Raw genomic sequence first — 19,143 nt, forward strand, 5'->3', positions numbered from 1 at the left:
AGTGTCAACAAACAATGAAAAATAAGCCTTGTAAAAGCACAATTGATGGCAGAGTTGTTGCGTTTGATCAAATTGGATTGGACCTGGGTTGAAGTGATGTCGTACTAGTTGGTTTTATAAACCTGAACACCAACATACTTGTTATCTCATGATAATGCAGCACATGAAGGCTCCAGATGTCTTATAATGAATATCATCAAGTCAGTGATTACAGAGTCCACTGTAGTTTGGTGACTGTTACTCATCCTGTATTCTGATTAATATTCCTCTCACTTAGAAACGGATCAAACTGATGGCAGCCTTGGAGCGTTGCAGGCACGAATAGAGGAGCTTGTCGTCATCATCAGAGTGCGAACACAAAGTCTTTACAGACAAAATGGTGTCACAGTTTCTTTGAAACGGACCGTTTGATGCTCAGTTTGTACAGCTTGTACAGCTACTTTGTAAACAGAATAAAATCAGATCCAGGTTTGTTTAAGCTGGATGTGATTTGTTCTAGCAAACAAATTGATGAGTGTAGATTAAAATGTAAATATATGCATTATGTGAAGGTGTTCCTTTTTTATGATTATTTACAGATAGCAACAAGAGGCGACACAGAATTCACAAGGTCATCTTAGATGAGAAGAAACGCTTGGCGGCTGCTGTTGACGACTACAACAAGCTCGCTGAACCAACAAAGCAAATCGTATCCAGTGATGCCCTCATCCAGACCGACGTTTGGCCCTGGCAGAGCACAAGTGAACGTAAGCTCTTGATTTCTAAATATCCTTTTTAAACAAACTCCCAGTATCTGAGCAGTAGTTGAATGTTGTGTTCTTGAATCATAATATGCTGCTAGATCCATCAGGAGACCATCTGCCACTTCATCAGGAGCATGCCCAGGTGTTGTAGTGAGGTCATACAGGCATGTGGAGGCCACACAGACTACAGAGCCTCATGTTGACGTGTTTTAAGGACATTACATCAAACCAGATTAATGATTCTGTATTGCACTGATCAAGGAACCAACCCAATAGGAGCTAACGCCATCCTCTTCACATTACTTAACATAGTAAGTTTATACTATGTTTAATGTGCATTTTCTTCATCAGTTTAGAACATAACATGTTAGCGCTCCCTGGTTCTTTTTGGAGACAGATCCTGAGACAGCAGGCAGCTTTGGAGAACTCATGCCAGCTGTGGGAATTAAGGAATACTTTGATTTAATATTGATTTCATGACAACTATCCTCAGGCACATATTCCTGGATATATACAATGACACGAGTAAACTCCCATTTTAGAATCATTGCTTTCTTTGATCTGACTTACTGCCTCAGACTTTGGACCTGTGTCCCCAAAACTACAGAAAATCCATGACACTGGGTAAGAGGCCTTGATCATGTTATAAGTGAGAGAGTTTGGTGTAACAGTGGTTGAACATGCCAAACCAATCCACAACATACTGCCATTCCCCAGCTGTAACCTGCATATGCATCAAACCAAAACCCAGTACCATAGCCACATGATAGACATACAGATGAGGTTAAAGGGCTGTGTCATGTTGCCAGATAGCTTCATCCCAAAAAAGATCAACATTCTTCAAAAACAAAGGTTTGTGAATATTTGCTGTATTGCCAGGCCTAAACCAACCTGTTAAACTCATCAAATTATTGTCATAGATATGAACCTATTGACTGAAACAGAATAATCCATTCAAGCCTCCATCATCATCCAAGATCACTGTTAGTATTCAGATTATTTTATCTCTATTTTCCTCTAGAATGTTTTGAAAATCAGTATTTGATCAACAGACTTTTTAAAAGTGTATTTTGATCCTATTGTTTACGCGTGTAATTGCATTTTTATTGACATGTTGACAGGAAAACAATTAATCAAATTGTATCTTTGGTATCTAATAATAATATTAACAATAAAAATAATGTTACATATGCAATATGCACACAATAATGATGTGCAAACAAACAAGAAAAATAGAAAAAAATGACAATTAAAAAAAAAAAAAATACCCTGTATATAAAAACCACATATGACCACGACTCCAAACGTGCAATTGTCACTGCATCTAAACATGACAGATGACATATTACAAAAAGGTAGAAACGTATAATATACAATATGTTGTGAAGCTGGTACTGGTGCAGTTAACTTTGCTTTAGGCTCCCATACACAGTACTGCTGACCCTAATCACCTCATACAAGATGTTACTTACTTTACGTGCAGTGCAGTATTACTTTAACTTGCAATATGTTATAATAGCCAAGTCACTTCTATATTTATGAGCATGTAGACAATAATGTTGGCTGATATGTAAAACTATGAGATATCGAGTGCTGGGAAGATATTATTCATCGATCAGATTCATGAATGTTTTATGTACTTAAAGCATCTTTCTTTCAGCTTAACGAGTGAACCGTCAGCTCGTTCAAACACTCGTTAAAGTCCGTTTGGCTCGACACCACCGAACAGAGGCAGCAATATAACATAGCTAACATTAACAGTGCAGTGAATCCTGCTTGTGCCGTGATATTCAGGACTGCAAACCGAGCAGCATCACTGACTTTCAGCTTGTTGTGTTTGTGGATATATGACTGACTTTAATTATCCATAAAATCATCACATTCTCTGTAAGATTAAGGTCGACTATTGAACAGCGTATAATTTAAAGTAAAGGCTTTAAAACAAAGTAAACACTGAAAGTACAAACGTCACTAATGTCACATAACTTTGCCGACATGTGGCCAACAGTAATGTTTTAATGTTCTTCGTTATTAAACATTTGCACATAAATAAGTGACATAATATTCATTACTTACTTTAAAAGTTTACTCTTCGGCCGCCCCTCTTCCGCCGTTTTTTTCGGCAAAATTATCCACACCCACCGCTGCGCTATGGAGTCTGGGATATGTTGGGTCATGAAGTCTACACCACCATATCCTTAAAATTCAGGGAAATGAAGGACGCATTTGAAGGCCATTTCGAGCAGCCTTTGAATCAGGACAGCCTTCGTCGCGTCGCTGTGAATCGGCCTTAAAATGCGGCCTTTGAGGCTGCAGACCCTGAATTGGGATACAGCCCTTGACTGATTGTGACCTATACCCGTTTTCACACCTTGGCTCATGTAATTAGGCAGAGGATCAATAGGGAGTCCATGGCCCTCTTAGGGGGACACTCACACGGGACCTAAACCTTGGGATTCTCCACCAGTCGCTCTCAGAACTGAAGAAACTTCTTGGATAAAATGTCTTCAAGAAACTTAAAGCAGTTCAGATGCTTTTCTTTCCCAGCTCCTCAGACTGTCCACCCTGTTAGCTTGGTTAAGAAGCCATGAAGAGTAGAAGGCCAAGTATGAGTTTCAAACAGTAAACACATTTATTTTTAAACCCTGCAAATAAACAACATTAACATCAAAAGTTTAACATTTCCTAAATTTATCCCACAATCTGAATATAACACCCACTTCCCTACATTTGATCCACTGTGTTAAATATGATTAAGAACAGAATGTAATAATTTGCAAATCCTATAAACCAGGATTTTAAACAAAGTGAGAAAATGAAACATTTAAAGAAAAATATTAGCCCATTTTGAATTTGATGGCAGCATCCTCTCTTCAAAAACTAAAGGCTTTGCGATGTTTAGTGCTGGAACATGTTGGTTAATGTGTAAACTTCTGAAACGTTCAACAGTTTCCATTTTGATTAACCTGACCAACATTTAACATAGAACACCTTTGAAGTGGACCTTGCACCACTAGTTTGGCACAACACCAGCGGCCGCCTCGGGTCTCTGCTCCTCCTGCCTCAACTTCTCTCATCCACCTGCTGCCTCTGTGGAAGCTCCGCCATAGCCACTACCAAACAACTGACTTATTTTTACACATCGACCAGCATCCGGCCAATCCACCACCTTTCATTGTTTATACCGTTACAAAAAAAATAAATTACAAAGCATCATCGGCTCATAAAAACAAAAAAATCACCATCGGTATGCCCGATGGCCAGTCCAGCTATGGTCGTGCCATCAGTTAACGCTTCACGTGGCAGCTGTGACACGCGTGTCCAGGGTTACCGACCCCTGCTCTAAAGCATCTGATTTGGATTCCTGAGATCAAATATATTTTCCTTTGGCTTTGTTTTCTTCCCATTTGTGGCTTTAATGTAGTGTTACATCCTGTTTGTTTGCTTCCATCTGTATACATGTCCAGATTCACTGTTATGTTTCTATTCTTACATTGCTGTGTGATCACTGTTCCCTCTGATAACTGATTTGACCTTTTGTATCTTACACTGATACTTGTCATATTTGTATCTGCGCCTAAAAGATAAAAAAAAGGTTTCCATGCTAAAACACAGCTCCACCTCCTGCAGTTCTCCCTCTGAACCACTAGATGTCTCTGTTATCTAAATGAAGACGTGCAGCACAGCAACCACAGCAGCGCTCAGATCACACATGTCCTGTTATTATGTATAAAAGCATGAAACAGGTGAGACAGGTGGGATCAATATTAATGTTGTGGAAATATATGAAAAAGCAACAGAAGAGTGAAAACATTTCGTGTTTCTAGAAAGATCTTTCAGCTCATAGCTGCTCACAGACTGTATTTACAAGTGACAAACTGCAACTCTACAGTACATCTACAGTATATATCAAATATATTCTGTATTCAAATCTATTGAGTGATGTTTGAAAGTCTTTCCAGGTGAGTTTGATCCAGGAGGGTCTGAAGCCAGAGTCAGACAGAGACTGTGCAGAGACTGTAGAAGGACAGAGCAGCAGCAGAGCAGTCCAGATACACTGATGATCCTCTGTCAGATCCAGAGGGACACACAGGGATGATGCTGGACTCTACATTGTGTCTGACAGTGGAGCTGTTCTCAGAGCAGTTCACTCTGAAGCACTGACAGTCATCTGCACTTCTTCTCATTCCTCTGTCAGTCACTGCTGGATGAAGCTCTCCTCTCCACCTCCCAGTAACATGGCCCAGTCAGAGCGTCTCTACACACAAGCTGCTGCTGCTTCAACCTCTCTGGATCATCAGGACACAGCTCCTCCTCTCTCAGCACACACACCGTCCTGTTTACAGCCAGCTCCACCTGCAGAAAGAAGAGCAGAGGATATAAACGAGTGTTTCCAGAGACTCTTCATCAGCTGTCAGTCAGTGATGCAGCACATCCAGTATAAAGAGCAGCAGGGACTTCAGTGCTGGGACTGTACTAGGACTCATTGTTGCTTCACTTTTTCTAATCTTTGGATTTTTATTGAAGTTGATGAAAATGTTTTTCCCTCCTAGTTTGAGTTTGGACTTTCATTCATTAGAAGAACCTTGGTGTGTCCACTCTGAGCTCTGTAGGAACCCCAACAACAAGCCCAACAATCCAGATGGACGGTTCCAGCTGTTAACTGGAGGAATTCCATCCAAACATCTGCTCTCACTAAATTCTTCCTCACCTACAGACTGTGTTCTTCACTGCTTTAAACTTGGAAATGAATGCAGTCATTGGTCTGCGTGCTGCTTTGTTCAGAGAGCTGATTGGCTGTTGACAGTGTTTGATCAGAGCGTGTCAGCCGTTACTATGGTGACCATAAAGGTCAGAAACAGGAAGTGTTTGTGTCCAATCCTGAAGCCTGTCACCATTCTCCTCTCACAGCTTCACTGAGAAGCTGCAGCTTTACAGGAAACACTGGATCTTTGTTTCATACTGACTGTGTTTAGTACAATACTGCTGACAGCACCACCCACTCACTCCATCACTCTACTGACCTCAGAGTCTCCAGTCTGTAGTCTGGACTCTGCTGAAGATCAGACAGCTGCTTCACATCTGGATCCTTCAGGTTGTTTCCTCTTAGCTCCAGCTCTCTCAGATGGGAGGGGTTGGACTTCAGTGCTGCTGCCAGATAATCACAGCTGATCTCTGACAAACCACATTCCCACAATCTGTATAAAGAATGAAAGATGTAAGTTTATTAGACAAAGTGTGAGATTGAAATCATTCAGTGTTTCATCATCTGTTCAGAGCTGAAGAAGGTTCAGAATGTAGAAGTTTAGAAAATGGAAACTCCAAACAGCTGAAGCCAACAGGAAGCAGCTTCAAACAGGAAACTGTGCAGAGTTTCAGACTATATGTCCTGATGCAGCCAGTTGGATTTTGGAGATCTGAATCTCAGTTCTGTGACTAAGTCCTTGAATCATTTCTTCCAGTTGGTCCAACAAGACAGACTAAGTATTGGACATGTGTTGTGGCTCCATTAGGGGAGCTTCTAAATGTGATGTGATGGCCCCTCTGGGTCTGTCAGGTCACAGGACTGAAGAGAGCTCAAACTGGGCACACAGTTGTTCCAGTCTGGACCAAAGACTCTATACTGGGACTGAGGGACTGCTTTGACTGCACCCACTGGGACTTTTTAAAGGCTCATGTTCTCACTTACATCATCAATTTCTACTTACATTTCTTTCTGGGAAAAATGGGGATTACCTTGGAAACAGGAAGTATTTTCCCCAATAAGCAGCCCTGGATTAGTAAATCACTCCAACATGTTCTCAGGCAGAAGAAGCTGTCTTGTTATGAGAAAGAGAAGAAAAAGATTGAGACACAGAAACTTGTTGAAAGAGAGATAAAGCAGCTAAAATCAGGTGTAAAAGTAAAGCAGAGGATGAGCTGAATAAAGGACACTCAAGGCTGGCTTGGAAAGGAATGAAGTCCATGGTGGGGATGCAGGACAAGGAGCAAAGATGAATGTGATGCTGAATCAGCAGAAGACTTGGACTCATTTGATTCCAGCTTTGATATCATTGATTTCAATGAAGAGCTTTGTGATTGTAGCAAAGGGCTGGTAGCTCTGAGAGTCCCACTGATGAGGTGTTTGTGTGGAAATCTCTTAGTGGGACCAAAGAGAGAAAAAGCCCTGGTCCTGATGAAGTGGGAGGGATATGATTGAAGTGTGCTGTGAGGAAATGACTGGGAGATTTTCACACATTTTCCAGACCTCCTTGGAACAACAGGAAGTTCCCAGCATATGGAAACAAAGGTTAAGTGTCCAATGGCACTCAGTGATGATGGTGCTGTGGCCCCACCACCTCCACCTCTTTGTAAAGGAACTAACTGTAATCTGAAGCTTCAAATGGAACTAAGACTTCCTCCACTAGGTGGCAGTGTCTGATGAGAAAGTGTTAGTGGAGCTGGCCTGGAGTCAGAAACAGGAAGATGCAGGATTTGGGCTGAAATGGGGAAAAGTGGTTAGCACTAGTGCCTTAAAGCAAGAAGGTTGTAGGTTGAAGCTTGTTGGCCTTTCTGTGGAGGTTGGATGTTCTCCCACAGTCCAATGAAATGCTGCTTAGGTTCATTGGTGCTTCTAAATTGGCTGTAGGTGTGGATGTGAGAGAGTGCTTCTCTGTCTCTCTCTGTTGGCCCTGTGATGGACTGCTCACCTGTGCAGGTGGACCACGCCTCTTGCCCTATGACAGCTAGGGCACAGGCTCCAGCCCTGTGAGCCTAAGCTGAATAAACAGTTAGCAAAAATGATCCATAGATGGCCTGAAATTCCCCAGTTAGCAGTTTGGTAGATAGCTATGACATGCTAATCCCATCCAGCAGCTGTATTCTACCTGTAAGCTGATCCCTGCTGAACCAAAGCACTTTTTCATATACAAATTACAACCTTTAATAGAAACCTATTGGTCAGCATCTTGTTAGCCTGCTGTTAGCTTCATTCCACAGAAAACTGAGAGAAACTAACAGAGTTGATAAAGAATAAAGAGAAATGTGCTGATTTAAAGCCTTTGAAGTGCTTCAGATGATCTCTGTCCACTTCTGTCCACTCATTCATTCATGTAAGCTTTCTAATGCAGCTTTGATCTTCACAGTCTGCTTTATGAAACTCATTCTAACCCTGAATGTCAGAGTGTTCCTCCTTCTCTTTCCCATCATTCATGCTGGCAGTGGAGGAGATTTGGATGTTGGACTGTGTTTTGGATGATGTGTGTATGTTTGTGTTGGACTGCTGTCTGTAAAGCAAACGCACATTTTGCTTTGGATTTCAGTGTCAGACAGACTTTAAGGTGGAATGAAGAGTTTGAGAATTTCACAGTGAATTATCCAGTGGAGGATTTTTCTTCTTCTTTGAAGGTTTGAAATGTGAACATTGTTCTGCTGCAGTCAATGGACTAAACCAGAGAAGAAGAAAACAGACTTTACCGTGAAGATCCTCAGTGTGGATCAGTATAATATCAGCCTGATGTCTGCAGTTTAGTGTCAGCACAACTTTCACATCATATTCATCTCAGCACAACTAAAACATGCTGACTGACCTCAGAGTTTCAAGTCCACATCCTGGACTCTCCAGGAAACCACACAGATGCTTCACTCCTGAATCCAGCAGGTTGTAGTTGTAGCTCAGGTCCAGCTCTCTCAGATGGGAGGGGTTGGACTTCAGTGCTGCTGCCAGATAATCACAGCTGATCTCTGACAAACCACAGTCCCATAATCTGTATAAAGAATGAAAGATGTAAGTTTATTAGACAAAGTGTGAGCTTGAAATCATTCAGTGTTTCATCATCTGTTCAGAGCTGAAGAAGGTTCAGAATGTAGAAGTTTAGAAAATGGAAACTCCAAACAGCTGAAGCCAACAGGAAGCAGCTTCAAACAAACACAACAAGAGAAAAAACTCTGAATGTTTCACATTAAAGTCGTACATTTTTCATAAAAACAGGAAAAAGACTTGAAAAAGTCGTGTTTTTCCTACCAGGAACCACAAGGCTTCACTTTTAAAGGTGAAGTGTGAAAGAAATGGACATATTTGAAGTCCAACACCTTTTTCCAGTCACATTATTAAAGCAGACAAACTACAAGCTCATTTTCATTCCAACAAGTCATCTTCTGACCTGGACTAACAACACTGGTCTCTATGTGCAGCTGGCTGTCAGACCAGTGCTCAGGGAGCATCTACAAAGTGCAACACTGAAAGAACATCACACACTAATTTGCTTCAATCATCCAACCTGAAGAGGAAACAGAGACACCTCCCCTTCAAAGTAAAAGCTGCTCCTTTTGGACACAGTATCAAAGAAAGTCTACAGTATAACATAGAAAAGACAGAACAAAGTTTTGGTTGTTTTTAAATTGTGCAGAAATGAAACTACACTAAGCTCAATTATGTGACAGACATTTCATCCCATGTCAGTTTGGCCTCATCCTGGGCCGGATTATCCAGCACACACTCTGACCACAGGCCCAGGGGCCACGCACAGCTGGGCTCCATCCAAGAGACAGGAAACAAACCAACACAATAATAAAAAGCACCATGTGATCTTCTTACATCTTCAAGACAAACATAGTAAAAACATGAGCATATGTGTTTCCTGATAAAATGATGTGACAGGTAGAACAGAGTAAAGTGGTGGTGTTACAGCCTTTCTCCCCTCTGCTGCTGAGGCTGTTAGTCTCTCCCAAACTCAGCTACAGGACTTCCAAATGAATGAAAGCAGCAGAAGTGGCTTTACAAATGAAAGAGGAAGAGGAGAAGAAGAGGAGAGGGAGGCCACCCTGACCATCACTCCAGCTGAAAACATCACACTTCCATTAAAGTTGGTGAGAAAATGTTGAGCAGGATGAGCTGCTGGCTAATCTGGAGGCTGTAGCAGCAGCTCACAGTCACAGTGGATTTCCACTCATGAAAAAGCTCTGGCTGCTTCATTTCTCATCTCATATCAGAGACTTTAATGCTTCACTGAAGCTGTACTGTGATGCTTCCATATTCCAGTGAGGCCTCCATAATGATTTCAGCTGTTCTGTACACACACTGTGTGCCCTGTATGGCTCAAAGTCTCTGCAGCCTGTTTTTATCTGCGATCATCAGATCTTCATCATCCTCATTCACATCCCTCACACACTCTACAGCCTCATCAGCACTGACTTCATCTTCACTGACTGATGGAGCACAACATGAACCTGTGGAGGCTGAAACACTGTCCTGTCAAACATCTCCCCATCACCACTCCACTTCTGTCAGCCTTTAAATGAACCCTGCTCAAGTCTGTCACTTCTGTTTGGAGCCAAAATGAAAAACTGTTGTTCAGTCGTTTGGAAAGACAACATTTCTGAAAGCACTCAAACTTCTTCACATTTGTCTTCAGACACATCCTGAACATTTAGGAACTAAAGAAAGTTTCAAACATCAATCAAAGACCTGAAATATAGAAAAACAACAACAGCCGCAGTCAGTGAACTCACCTCAGAGTCTCCAGTCGACAGTTTGGACTCTCCAGTCCAGCACACAGAAGCTTCACTGCTGAATCCTGGACGTCATAATTTCCACTCATGTTCAGCTCTGTCAGATGGGAGGGGTTGGACTTCAGAGCTGAGGCCACAACTTCACAGTGAGTCTTTGAGAGTCCACACCGAGTCAGTCTGTGATGATAGAAAATATAAAATGTGTTATTATAAAAGCAGAAAATCTGCATTATAAACACAGACTGAATGTATATGAAGACAAAACAGAGTGAGGTCATAATCTGATGAATCTGCTCTTCACATCTGTGCTTCAGCTCCTCTTACTGTGTTTGACATGACACAACGATTGAGTCTCTCTCAGACCTGCAGACTTTTAATGAGAATATTTGTTTGGCTTTAATCTGCAGATGAAGGAGGAAGATGGTGTCACATTTAGGCTTCCATAATGTCCACAGTCTGTCACTGAGATCTGATCCAGAGTCAGAGTGAAGACACACATTTGGACTGTTTCCTGTTTTGACTCCAGAACATTTTGAATGAGTTCAGCTCAGTGAAGAGTTCCAGCTGGAAAGATGATCTCTGTTTGCTACCTGCTGTCAGGTACGACTGTTCACGTCCACACGCAGGAAAAACCTGCTGACTGTTACCAAACGGAGCAGAAATCTCATCACTGGACAATAATGATGAATGAACTCAGAGCTGCTGATATCAGATCTGATTTCAGGGGAACTAAACACAGAAATGATTGGCTCATTTTAGCTTTCTGAGCCATTATCTGCTGGTGTGTCACTAGTTGGCAGAAAATGATTTGTATTCCTGTTCAGGGCTTCAGTGTTTATGAGTCCAGATCCAGGTGACAGCAAGTCAAAATGATGTTACCTGACTGTGTCCAGCAGCAGCCTGTATTCACTTTGAATATTGTTATAACCTGACATGGATCAGTTTGTCTTTGATTAGTTTGTAAATGTCACTGTTTCCATTGGACCTGAGTGACGGTACAAAGACAGAGAGGGAGAGAAAGGAGAGAGAGGATGGAGACAGCAAAGAGAGAGCAAACACAAACAGGTGAGAGTGGACAGGTGACCAAGGTCAGCAACCAATCAGAGAGCTTCTGTTTGACCCACAGTCACTGATGATGACTGCACATAACCAAGCAGTGTGTTACTCTGATATCAAATATGGATCCTGCTCTTATAATAATGATCATCAGATGATATTATTGTTATTTTGTAGCTGAATACGATGTTTGTGTGATTATCAGTGAAAGAAGCAGTGAAGAGGATGGAGAGAGAGAGAGCACAGAGGGTGAAGTTAGAAACACTAAACGGATTTTTCATGGATTTCATGGATGATTTGAGTGATTTCCAGCAGGACACTTAAACAAGTCAGTGGACGTCCTAAAGAACATATTAACTGATATGAAACGTGTCATTGAACAGGATTAATATCAGTGGAAACATGGTGGAAACAGCTGTGACTGCATGGATGTGACACACTTCAGATCTGTTCTCCACTCTTGGATTTGGGATCCATGGAGCTGCTGCTGAGTCTGTACAATAAAGGAATGGTGTGGAAGGTTGCAGCGTACGGACACAAACACTTTGTGGTTACAATCTGATTTTATTTTCAAAATTAAACTACTAACCTGCACTGATCAATGATGTTAATGATCACATCTGGACTCACCGAGCCTTTCTGCAGTTCCTCACAGCTGGAATCAGTCTCTGTTGTCCCTGCTTTGATGTGTTGTACTTCTGCAGGTCCAACTCATCCAGAACCTCCTCTGACATCTGCAGCATGAAGGCCAGAGCTGAGCACTGGATCTCAGAGAGTTTCTTCTCTGACTTCAGGAACTCTTGGATCTCCTGAAATAATGAGAGGTGGTTCATCTCCATCAAACAGTGGAAGATGTTGATGCTTCTGTCAGGAGAGATTTTATCATTGTTCATCTTCTTCAGGTTGTTGATGACTCTCTGGATGGTTCCTTTACCATTCTCTGTCTGACCCAGCAGACCTACTAAGAGTCTCTGGTTGGACTCCAGACAGAGGCCATGAAGGAAGCGAACAAACAGGTCCAGGTGGCCATTTTTACTCTGGAGGGATTTCTCCATGGCTCTCCGCATAAATGCATTAAGATCTTTCTTATCAAAAACACTGGAAATCATCTTGATTAAAGATTTTGGTTTTAGAAACTTCTTCAGCACCTCTGTCTTCCTGTTGGCGAAACAGTGGAACATGTAGACAGCAGCCAGAAACTCCTGAATGCTCAGATGAACAAAGCAGTAGACTGGTTTCTGGAAGATCACACACTCTCTTTTGAAGATCTCTGTACAAACTCCTGAGTACACCGAGGCCTCTGTCACATCCAGACCACACTGCTCCAGGTCTTCTTGGTAGAACATGATGTTTCCTTTCTCCAGATGTTCAAACGCCAGCCTCCCCAGCTTCAGAAGAACTTCCCTGTCAGCCTCCGTCAGCTCCTGTGGACTCGTCTCATGTCCCTCATGGTACTTGTTCTTCTTCCTCTTTGTCTGAACCAGCAGGAAGTGTGAGTACATGTCAGTCAGGGTCTTGGGCAGCTCTCCTCTCTGCTCTGTAGTCAACATGTGCTCCAGAACTGTAGCAGTGATCCAGCAGAAGACTGGGATACTACACATGATGTGGAGGCTCCTGGATGTCTTCATGTGGGAGATGATTCTGCAGGACAGCTCTTCATCACTGAATCTCCTCCTGAAGTACTCCTCCTTCTGGGCATCAGTGAAGCCTCGTACTTCTGTTAGCCTGTCAACACATGTAGGAGGGATCTGATTGGCTGCGGCAGGTCGGGAAGTTATCCAGACGAGAGCCGAGGGAAGCAGATTCCCCTGGATTAGGTTTGTCAGCAGCTGGCTGACTGATGACTTCTGTGTGACATCAGACAGCAGCTTCCTGTTGGTGAAATCCAATGAAAGTCTGCTTTCATCCAGGCCGTCAAAGATGAACAAAAGCTGAGAGACAGCCAGCTTCTCTGCTGTGACCTTCTGTAATGTTGGATGAAAAACATGGAGCAGCTCCAGAAGACTGTACTGCTCATCTCTGATCAGGTTCAGCTCCCTGAATGAAAGCAGAACCACCACACTGACATGTTGGTTCTCCAAGCCCTCTGCCCAGTCCAGAGTGAACTTCTGCACTGAGAAGGTTTTTCCAACACCAGCCACGCCGTTGGTCAGAACCACTCTGATGGGTCTCTGTTGGTCAGATAAGGCTTTAAAGATGTCCTGGCACCTGATTGGAGCGTCATGGAGACCGTCCATCTTGGAAGCTGTCTCCAGCTGCCTCACCTCATGTTGGGTATGAACCTCTTCACTCTGTCCCTCTGTGATGTAGAGCTCAGTGTAGATCCTGTTGAGGAGGGTTCTACTTCCTGTTTCATCACTTCCTTCAGTCACACGTTCACATCTCCTCCTCAGACTGATCTTATGTTCATCTAAAACCTCCTGCAGACCAACATCTGCTGAAAGAAAGAAAAACAATGAGACTAAAGAGAAAGAAAACTCTTCAATGTCTGAACAACACAAGAAGTCCAGTTTTCAGAAATGAGTCCATCAGCAGACAGATGTTCAGTCTTACTTTGTACACAGCTGCTCTGACTGGCTGTCTGCAGTCCAGCTCTGGTTCTGGATCTTTCTCCACACTGTGCAGAAGCTCTGATGGTGACACAGAAAAGTCACAGTGGAGATACTTCTGTACACCTTTGATTAGACTCATTATAAAAAGGAAAAAAAAGTTTGAACACAGTCATGTTTCCAGTTCACTGACTTACATTTATTCCATGGACACTCACTCTAACCTGAACCACAGCTACAACCCAACATTGTTGAGGCCTCATCTCCTCCTTTCCTGACTGTAGAGGTTAAATATGCAACAACCAACAAATAAAAGAATTTGGTTCATTTCAAAGAAATTCACACGGTGACCAAGTAAAGTAACCGTAGTAAAGGAGACAACATCCCGTTGATGGTGGGATTATTTGAAAGATTTCCTTTAGTCACGTCACCAAATGCAGTTGAACCACCCGTGGATCCATGTTTGACCATTCTACCACTCTGAGCTCTGCTTTGTAATCATTTTATTATTATCATCATTCATGTATTCATTCTTTGGAGGGGGGCTATTTCCTAATGCCGCCCTAATAAGGTGATGTTCAAGGGGAAATATAACAGAAACTCCTTCAGTGTTATTCATTAATAAATGAACAGATAAACTGTGAAGAAGAAAAAAACTGAGATTTAAAGGAGAGAGTGAGAAACTTGATCATCCATCCTCATAATACATGTTTATCAGTATCTGCTGTGACCATACTGCAGTAATAACTACAAGTCTACATTTCTGTGACTGTTGATCAATCACAGCAGGAATCTGAGCTCATCTCTGCACACAGAGCAGCTTCAGCTCTGGGATAAACTGCTCGCTTCACGTCCTTCTCAGCTCACAGACACTCATCCTCATATTTTCCTTTAACATTTGATGGTATAATTCATCTGAGTTTACACTTTATCTGCATAAATACAGAAAAACAGACCCAAACACCAGAAACCATCAGTTTCACCATGTAGAATATATTGTTGTTTCCTTGCTTTTAATTCAGAGAAAAACTCTGATTTTGATTTTCTCTGTTCTCTTTGCCACAGCCCATCCCAGCAGCAGCTGAAGCAGCTGACTGTCACAACACTGAATAACACTTTAGGAGGAACGTGTTGATGCATGAAGAACATCAAGAAAGCCCTGAGTAAATGTGGTTATCCCAGCTGGACTTTTGTCAAAGCTGGAAAGGTACCTAAAGAAAGCTGCAGCTGATCCAGGAGAGAAGGACAACCGCTGCCTAAGAGAAAACCTGTAGTGATCCCATATGTGTCAGGAATATCGGAACAGTTGAGACGCATTTTTTCTAAACACCGGGTCTCTGTGGCTTTTAAACCCCAAAGCACACTGCGCCAAAAAGTGGTCCACCCCAAGGATCGGGTCCCCCGACACAAACAGAGTAACATAGTGTACGCTGTTAAGTGCAGGAGGATTGTCAGGATTTATACATCGGGGAAACCAAACAACCTCTGGCTACAACACAGAAGAGCTACCTCGTCAGGCCAGGACTCTGCAGTCTATTTACACCTACAGGCCAGTGGACACTCTTTCAATGATGAGGATGTAACATCCTGGACAGGGAGGAACGCTGGTTGGAGGGCGGAGTCAAGGAAGCCATTTACGTGAAAAGGGAAAGACCATCTCTGAATCGAGGATTGGGCCTAAGGGTACATCTGTCACCATCTTACAATGCTGTGATTGCAGCCATTCCCCAACTCTTTGTGAATGGGACTCATGATCATTGATCAGTGGTTGTTGATCAGTGGTCATGAGAATTTGCATAATTAAGATTAAGGAACTGACCTCCCAGCCCGTTGTTCCTTCAGTGCGCTGGTTTCAGTCATTATGCAAATTTACTGTTTATAAGATTGAAACCTGCAGTCAGCTGAGACTGAAGGAGTCACCTGGATGATGACGACACGTTTCTCCCACAAAACGCTACGTTCAGATGAACCGAATCAACTTTTGGAGAAAGTTGAATCAGTATTTCAGCTTTAAGAGGGTATTTTAACACAAACATCAGTCCTTCTACTTAAGTATGTTTGACACTTTGTTTACGCGTAAATTAACTTTACTGTTAACGAGTTTTCATGTTTCTGTAATCCACCAGTGTGCTCATGCTTTTTTAATTGAAAACATATTTTTAATGATCAAATATAATTATTTTTGTTATTTGTGGATTTTAAATGTCCTTGACAGAGACAGATGATAATCATTATCCTGCACTGTGGTCTCAGGTTTGGTCGAGCTAGCACAAAGAATGGCTGGCTATGTTGAACTTCCTCCTGGGATCTACACTAAGAAGTGAGTCCAACATTAGCAGGGTCTCTTTCCTTTATCTGGATTTACTTTAGCATTCACAGTCACGTGAAGCTTGTTATTAACTCGATAAGTCAACCCAGGGTTTCAGCTGAGCGTTCACATGAAACACATGGTGTTGGCAGCATCTGATCAATCATATTCATGGAGACGTGTATCAGCAACAGAGCAGCTGAGTTTGCAGAAGGAAGTCAAACTAAACCATAGGAACAATATGAGGAGATTACACACATAATAAAATACTAGCAGTAACACAGCTGCTGCAGACAAATCAGTCGTGTGATCGTGTGTGAGAGGAGAAGGACTGTAAAGGAGTTTGCTATTAAAAGCTCTGTATGAATGTGGGAGCATTTGAAGGGCTTTAAAAAGGCCAATATAAAATAAAAGGCAGCAAAATTGCTGACTGTGAAAGTCACCAGACTTATCAGAGCTCTGTGATTAAGACCTGTAAGAACACCTATTTGTACTTGTTGGCATTATATCAAATACACACGTATATTAAGCCTTTGTTTGAACTCTGGTTGAATTTGTTACTTTCAGACTGTGAAACATCACAGAGGCTGCAGCTGCAGATCTTATTTTTCACCTGGAAATTTACTTTAAATGTTAGATGGAAAATGTATTGCTCAGTTTAACCAGAGTAAGAACAATAATCCATAAACCTTCATAAAGACAAACATCTCCCCAGAACATTGAGCTGCTGAAGTGTCACTGAAGGGAAAAACTATTTGTCCTCCTCCATCCAGCAACACCTGAAACACCTGAGTGGAAGCTCCTCCCTACACTGTGTTTGAAGCAAAGCACAAAGGAGACACCTGCTGGAGCAGCTGGAGTCCTACAGACACTCAGCCTCTTCACTACACAAACACCTCCTACAACATCCACTCTTTCCACTCTGACTGCTGTGTTTGTGGAAACACTCCAACACACACCGCTTCACATACCAACATAGAAATGTGTGGAAAAAGAGCTGAGCTGATATTAAACATGAGGATTGATGAACATGATGAACAATCTGAAACTCATAAAAATAATGTACTTACTCTTTGTCACATAACAGTCTTTTGTTAAAGTTTACAATAACACCCTTGCTTAGTCTTTGCTCTGTACTGCAGTACTTGCATTGGTTTCACTGGACAAGTCTGCATGTGAATCTACAACTGATCTGACATTGTGGCACAAACACAGTAAACAAACACTACGAGCACCTTGTTTCATGTGCAGTGGCTTTCTTCTCATTCTGTTACTGAACACTGTATGAAAAGCCTCTCACTGCCAGCATCCTTCCAGCCCCATGACAACAAGACCAACTCACATCTTCACAACACCAAGAATTTTTCCCCTTTTCTTTGGAGAAACTGAGAAGCCAATAGGATTGTAGCTCAAACTTGCCCACAGTCCTGCTTCATCACTGCTCACTCCTACCTGTGTTGGTGCTGAGTGGACAGTCATATCCTGCTGCTAGCATGAATGCTAAATGTACTGCTGTGGATGATCAGCAGAAAAACATGTTGTCAGTTTGACTGTTTGCTGTATTTAAAGTGTTTTTCTCAGTTCATCTGTATTCAAAGTGCATTCGGGGCTTTAGCTGACAGCTCTTTGTGCTAACAAACTAAACTCTCTTAGTTTAAGCCAACAGACTTTACCAAACACAAAGCCTGCTGCTGCCTCCATGGGTTAGCTTGTGTGACTGGTGTTTACACCAATGAAATCTAAATCACACTAATGTGTCCTCCAAGGTGTTTGGTGGGAGCACTGAGTGAAACATAAGAGCTCTGGTAAAATAACAAACAGGGCTGTGAGAGCAACTGAAGTGATAAAAATACTGTTTAAAGATAAAAACACTTTGATGTTCTCTCGTCACCTAACAAAGTCCAAACCCTGTGAACTATTTTAGCTTTAATAATTGTAGATTCAGGTATCCTGAACCCATCTTTGGACATTGGTAATTAAATATTTTAAAACTCCATCAAAGACTCCTGATGTGGCTGTTTGGAGAAGGAAAAGAGGGACAAAGTGGAGCGTCGAGCTGAGGCTTCATTCACTGCAAACCTACAGTTATGTTTCCTTATTTCTGCTGTTTGCATGTTCACAGCTGAAATAAAGCTGCCTCTTTGACTTCATCCTGTTGTGTTTGGGTCCAATCCTGCCTGCCACACAGCGCTACAGGACAAAGTCTAATATTTTTATCTTTTTAATGAATCTTTGGTCATATTTATCCAGGAAAACACAAACATGTAAAGGAGTCATCACAGTTCTCTGACCTCGTTGGTCCAGGTTCACCACTGATGTCTGGAGGGTGATGTTTGGACCTGTCACTCCTCACAGACGGACAGCTGGATCCTGCAGACTGTGACCTCTGACCTCTGCAGACACAAACATGTTTTATTCAATGATCAATTCTCTGATAAAGTGATTGAAGCAGCTGTGATCACACAGACTGCAGATAATGCAGCTGTTTCCTGTCAGTAACAGTCCTCTTAGATTAGAGTTCAGCTTTTTACAGGAAAACAAATGTCCCTGAATGCAACAGTGAGACACAGTCTGCCTGTGTGGCTGTGATAGCTGCCGTTAGGAGCGCTCATGTGTTTGCAGTTAGACGAGGAGATGTTACCATCATGGACATGTTAACAAATCCTGCAGCATCACGTGGAACAAACACTTTGTGTTCCTGTCATCTGCAAGCAACAGGAAGTTCATTAATAAAGGCGGGATGGAGACGTGACTGTGATGGTTCTCCTTCATCCAGCTGTTACGCACATCTGGGCTCACACGACGAGCCTTTGTCTAATACAGCAGCTGCTCTCTGAACACTTTTCTGAAGAGGAGCTGCACAAACCTTTGTTTGCTTTCTAGAGCAGCGTATCAAAGTCAAACTACACACTGCTAGCAGCTGTTTCTATCATAGTTTAGGATCCAGATGTGTGAGGTCTAAATTTACACCTCTGATTAAAATAAATAGTTAAAAACA

The 19,143-nt window shown here is 42.2% G+C and overlaps 2 protein-coding genes across 3 annotated transcripts in view; both read right to left on the reverse strand.

Moving 5' to 3' along the window:
* LOC148105762 (protein NLRC3-like) overlaps positions 1–19,143 on the reverse strand; it is a 230,505-nt gene that overhangs the window by 155,693 nt on the left and 55,669 nt on the right. Inside the window, exons 7-9 of one of the 2 annotated variants that reach the window (XM_087838905.1) lie at positions 10,233–10,409; positions 8,312–8,488; positions 5,768–5,941 (exon numbers count right to left, since the gene is read on the reverse strand). In XM_087838905.1, the coding sequence (XP_087695031.1) occupies positions 5,768–5,941; positions 8,312–8,488; positions 10,233–10,409 (528 nt within the window). The remainder of the gene's footprint in view (positions 1–5,767; positions 5,942–8,311; positions 8,489–10,232; positions 10,410–19,143) is intronic. The other variant, XM_087838906.1, reaches the window with a different exon arrangement.
* Positions 11,154–17,624, reverse strand: LOC148105766 (protein NLRC3-like). Its single transcript, XM_087830662.1, has 4 exons — positions 17,488–17,624; positions 13,842–13,918; positions 11,919–13,725; positions 11,154–11,217 (listed from the first exon to the last, which is right to left on the reverse strand). The coding sequence occupies exons 1-4, from the start codon at positions 17,622–17,624 to the stop codon at positions 11,154–11,156; spliced, it is 2,085 nt and encodes a 694-aa protein (XP_087686788.1).

Source organism: Neolamprologus brichardi, chromosome 3 (assembly GCF_056152115.1).
Source record: "Neolamprologus brichardi isolate AB-2024 chromosome 3, ASM5615211v1, whole genome shotgun sequence".
Lineage (NCBI taxonomy): Eukaryota > Metazoa > Chordata > Actinopteri > Cichliformes > Cichlidae > Neolamprologus > Neolamprologus brichardi.

Coding starts and splice junctions, on each gene's coding strand:
- LOC148105766 (XM_087830662.1), bottom strand. CDS start 17,624: ATGACTGTCCACTCAGCACCAACACAGGTAGGAGTGAGCAGTGATGAA. Junction 13,919..17,487: donor ATTCTTGGTGTTGTGAAGAT/GTGAGTTGGTCT, acceptor TGTCACCATCAG/AGCTTCTGCACAGTGTGGAG. Junction 13,726..13,841: donor TCAGAGCAGCTGTGTACAAA/GTAAGACTGAAC, acceptor TCTTTCTTTCAG/CAGATGTTGGTCTGCAGGAG.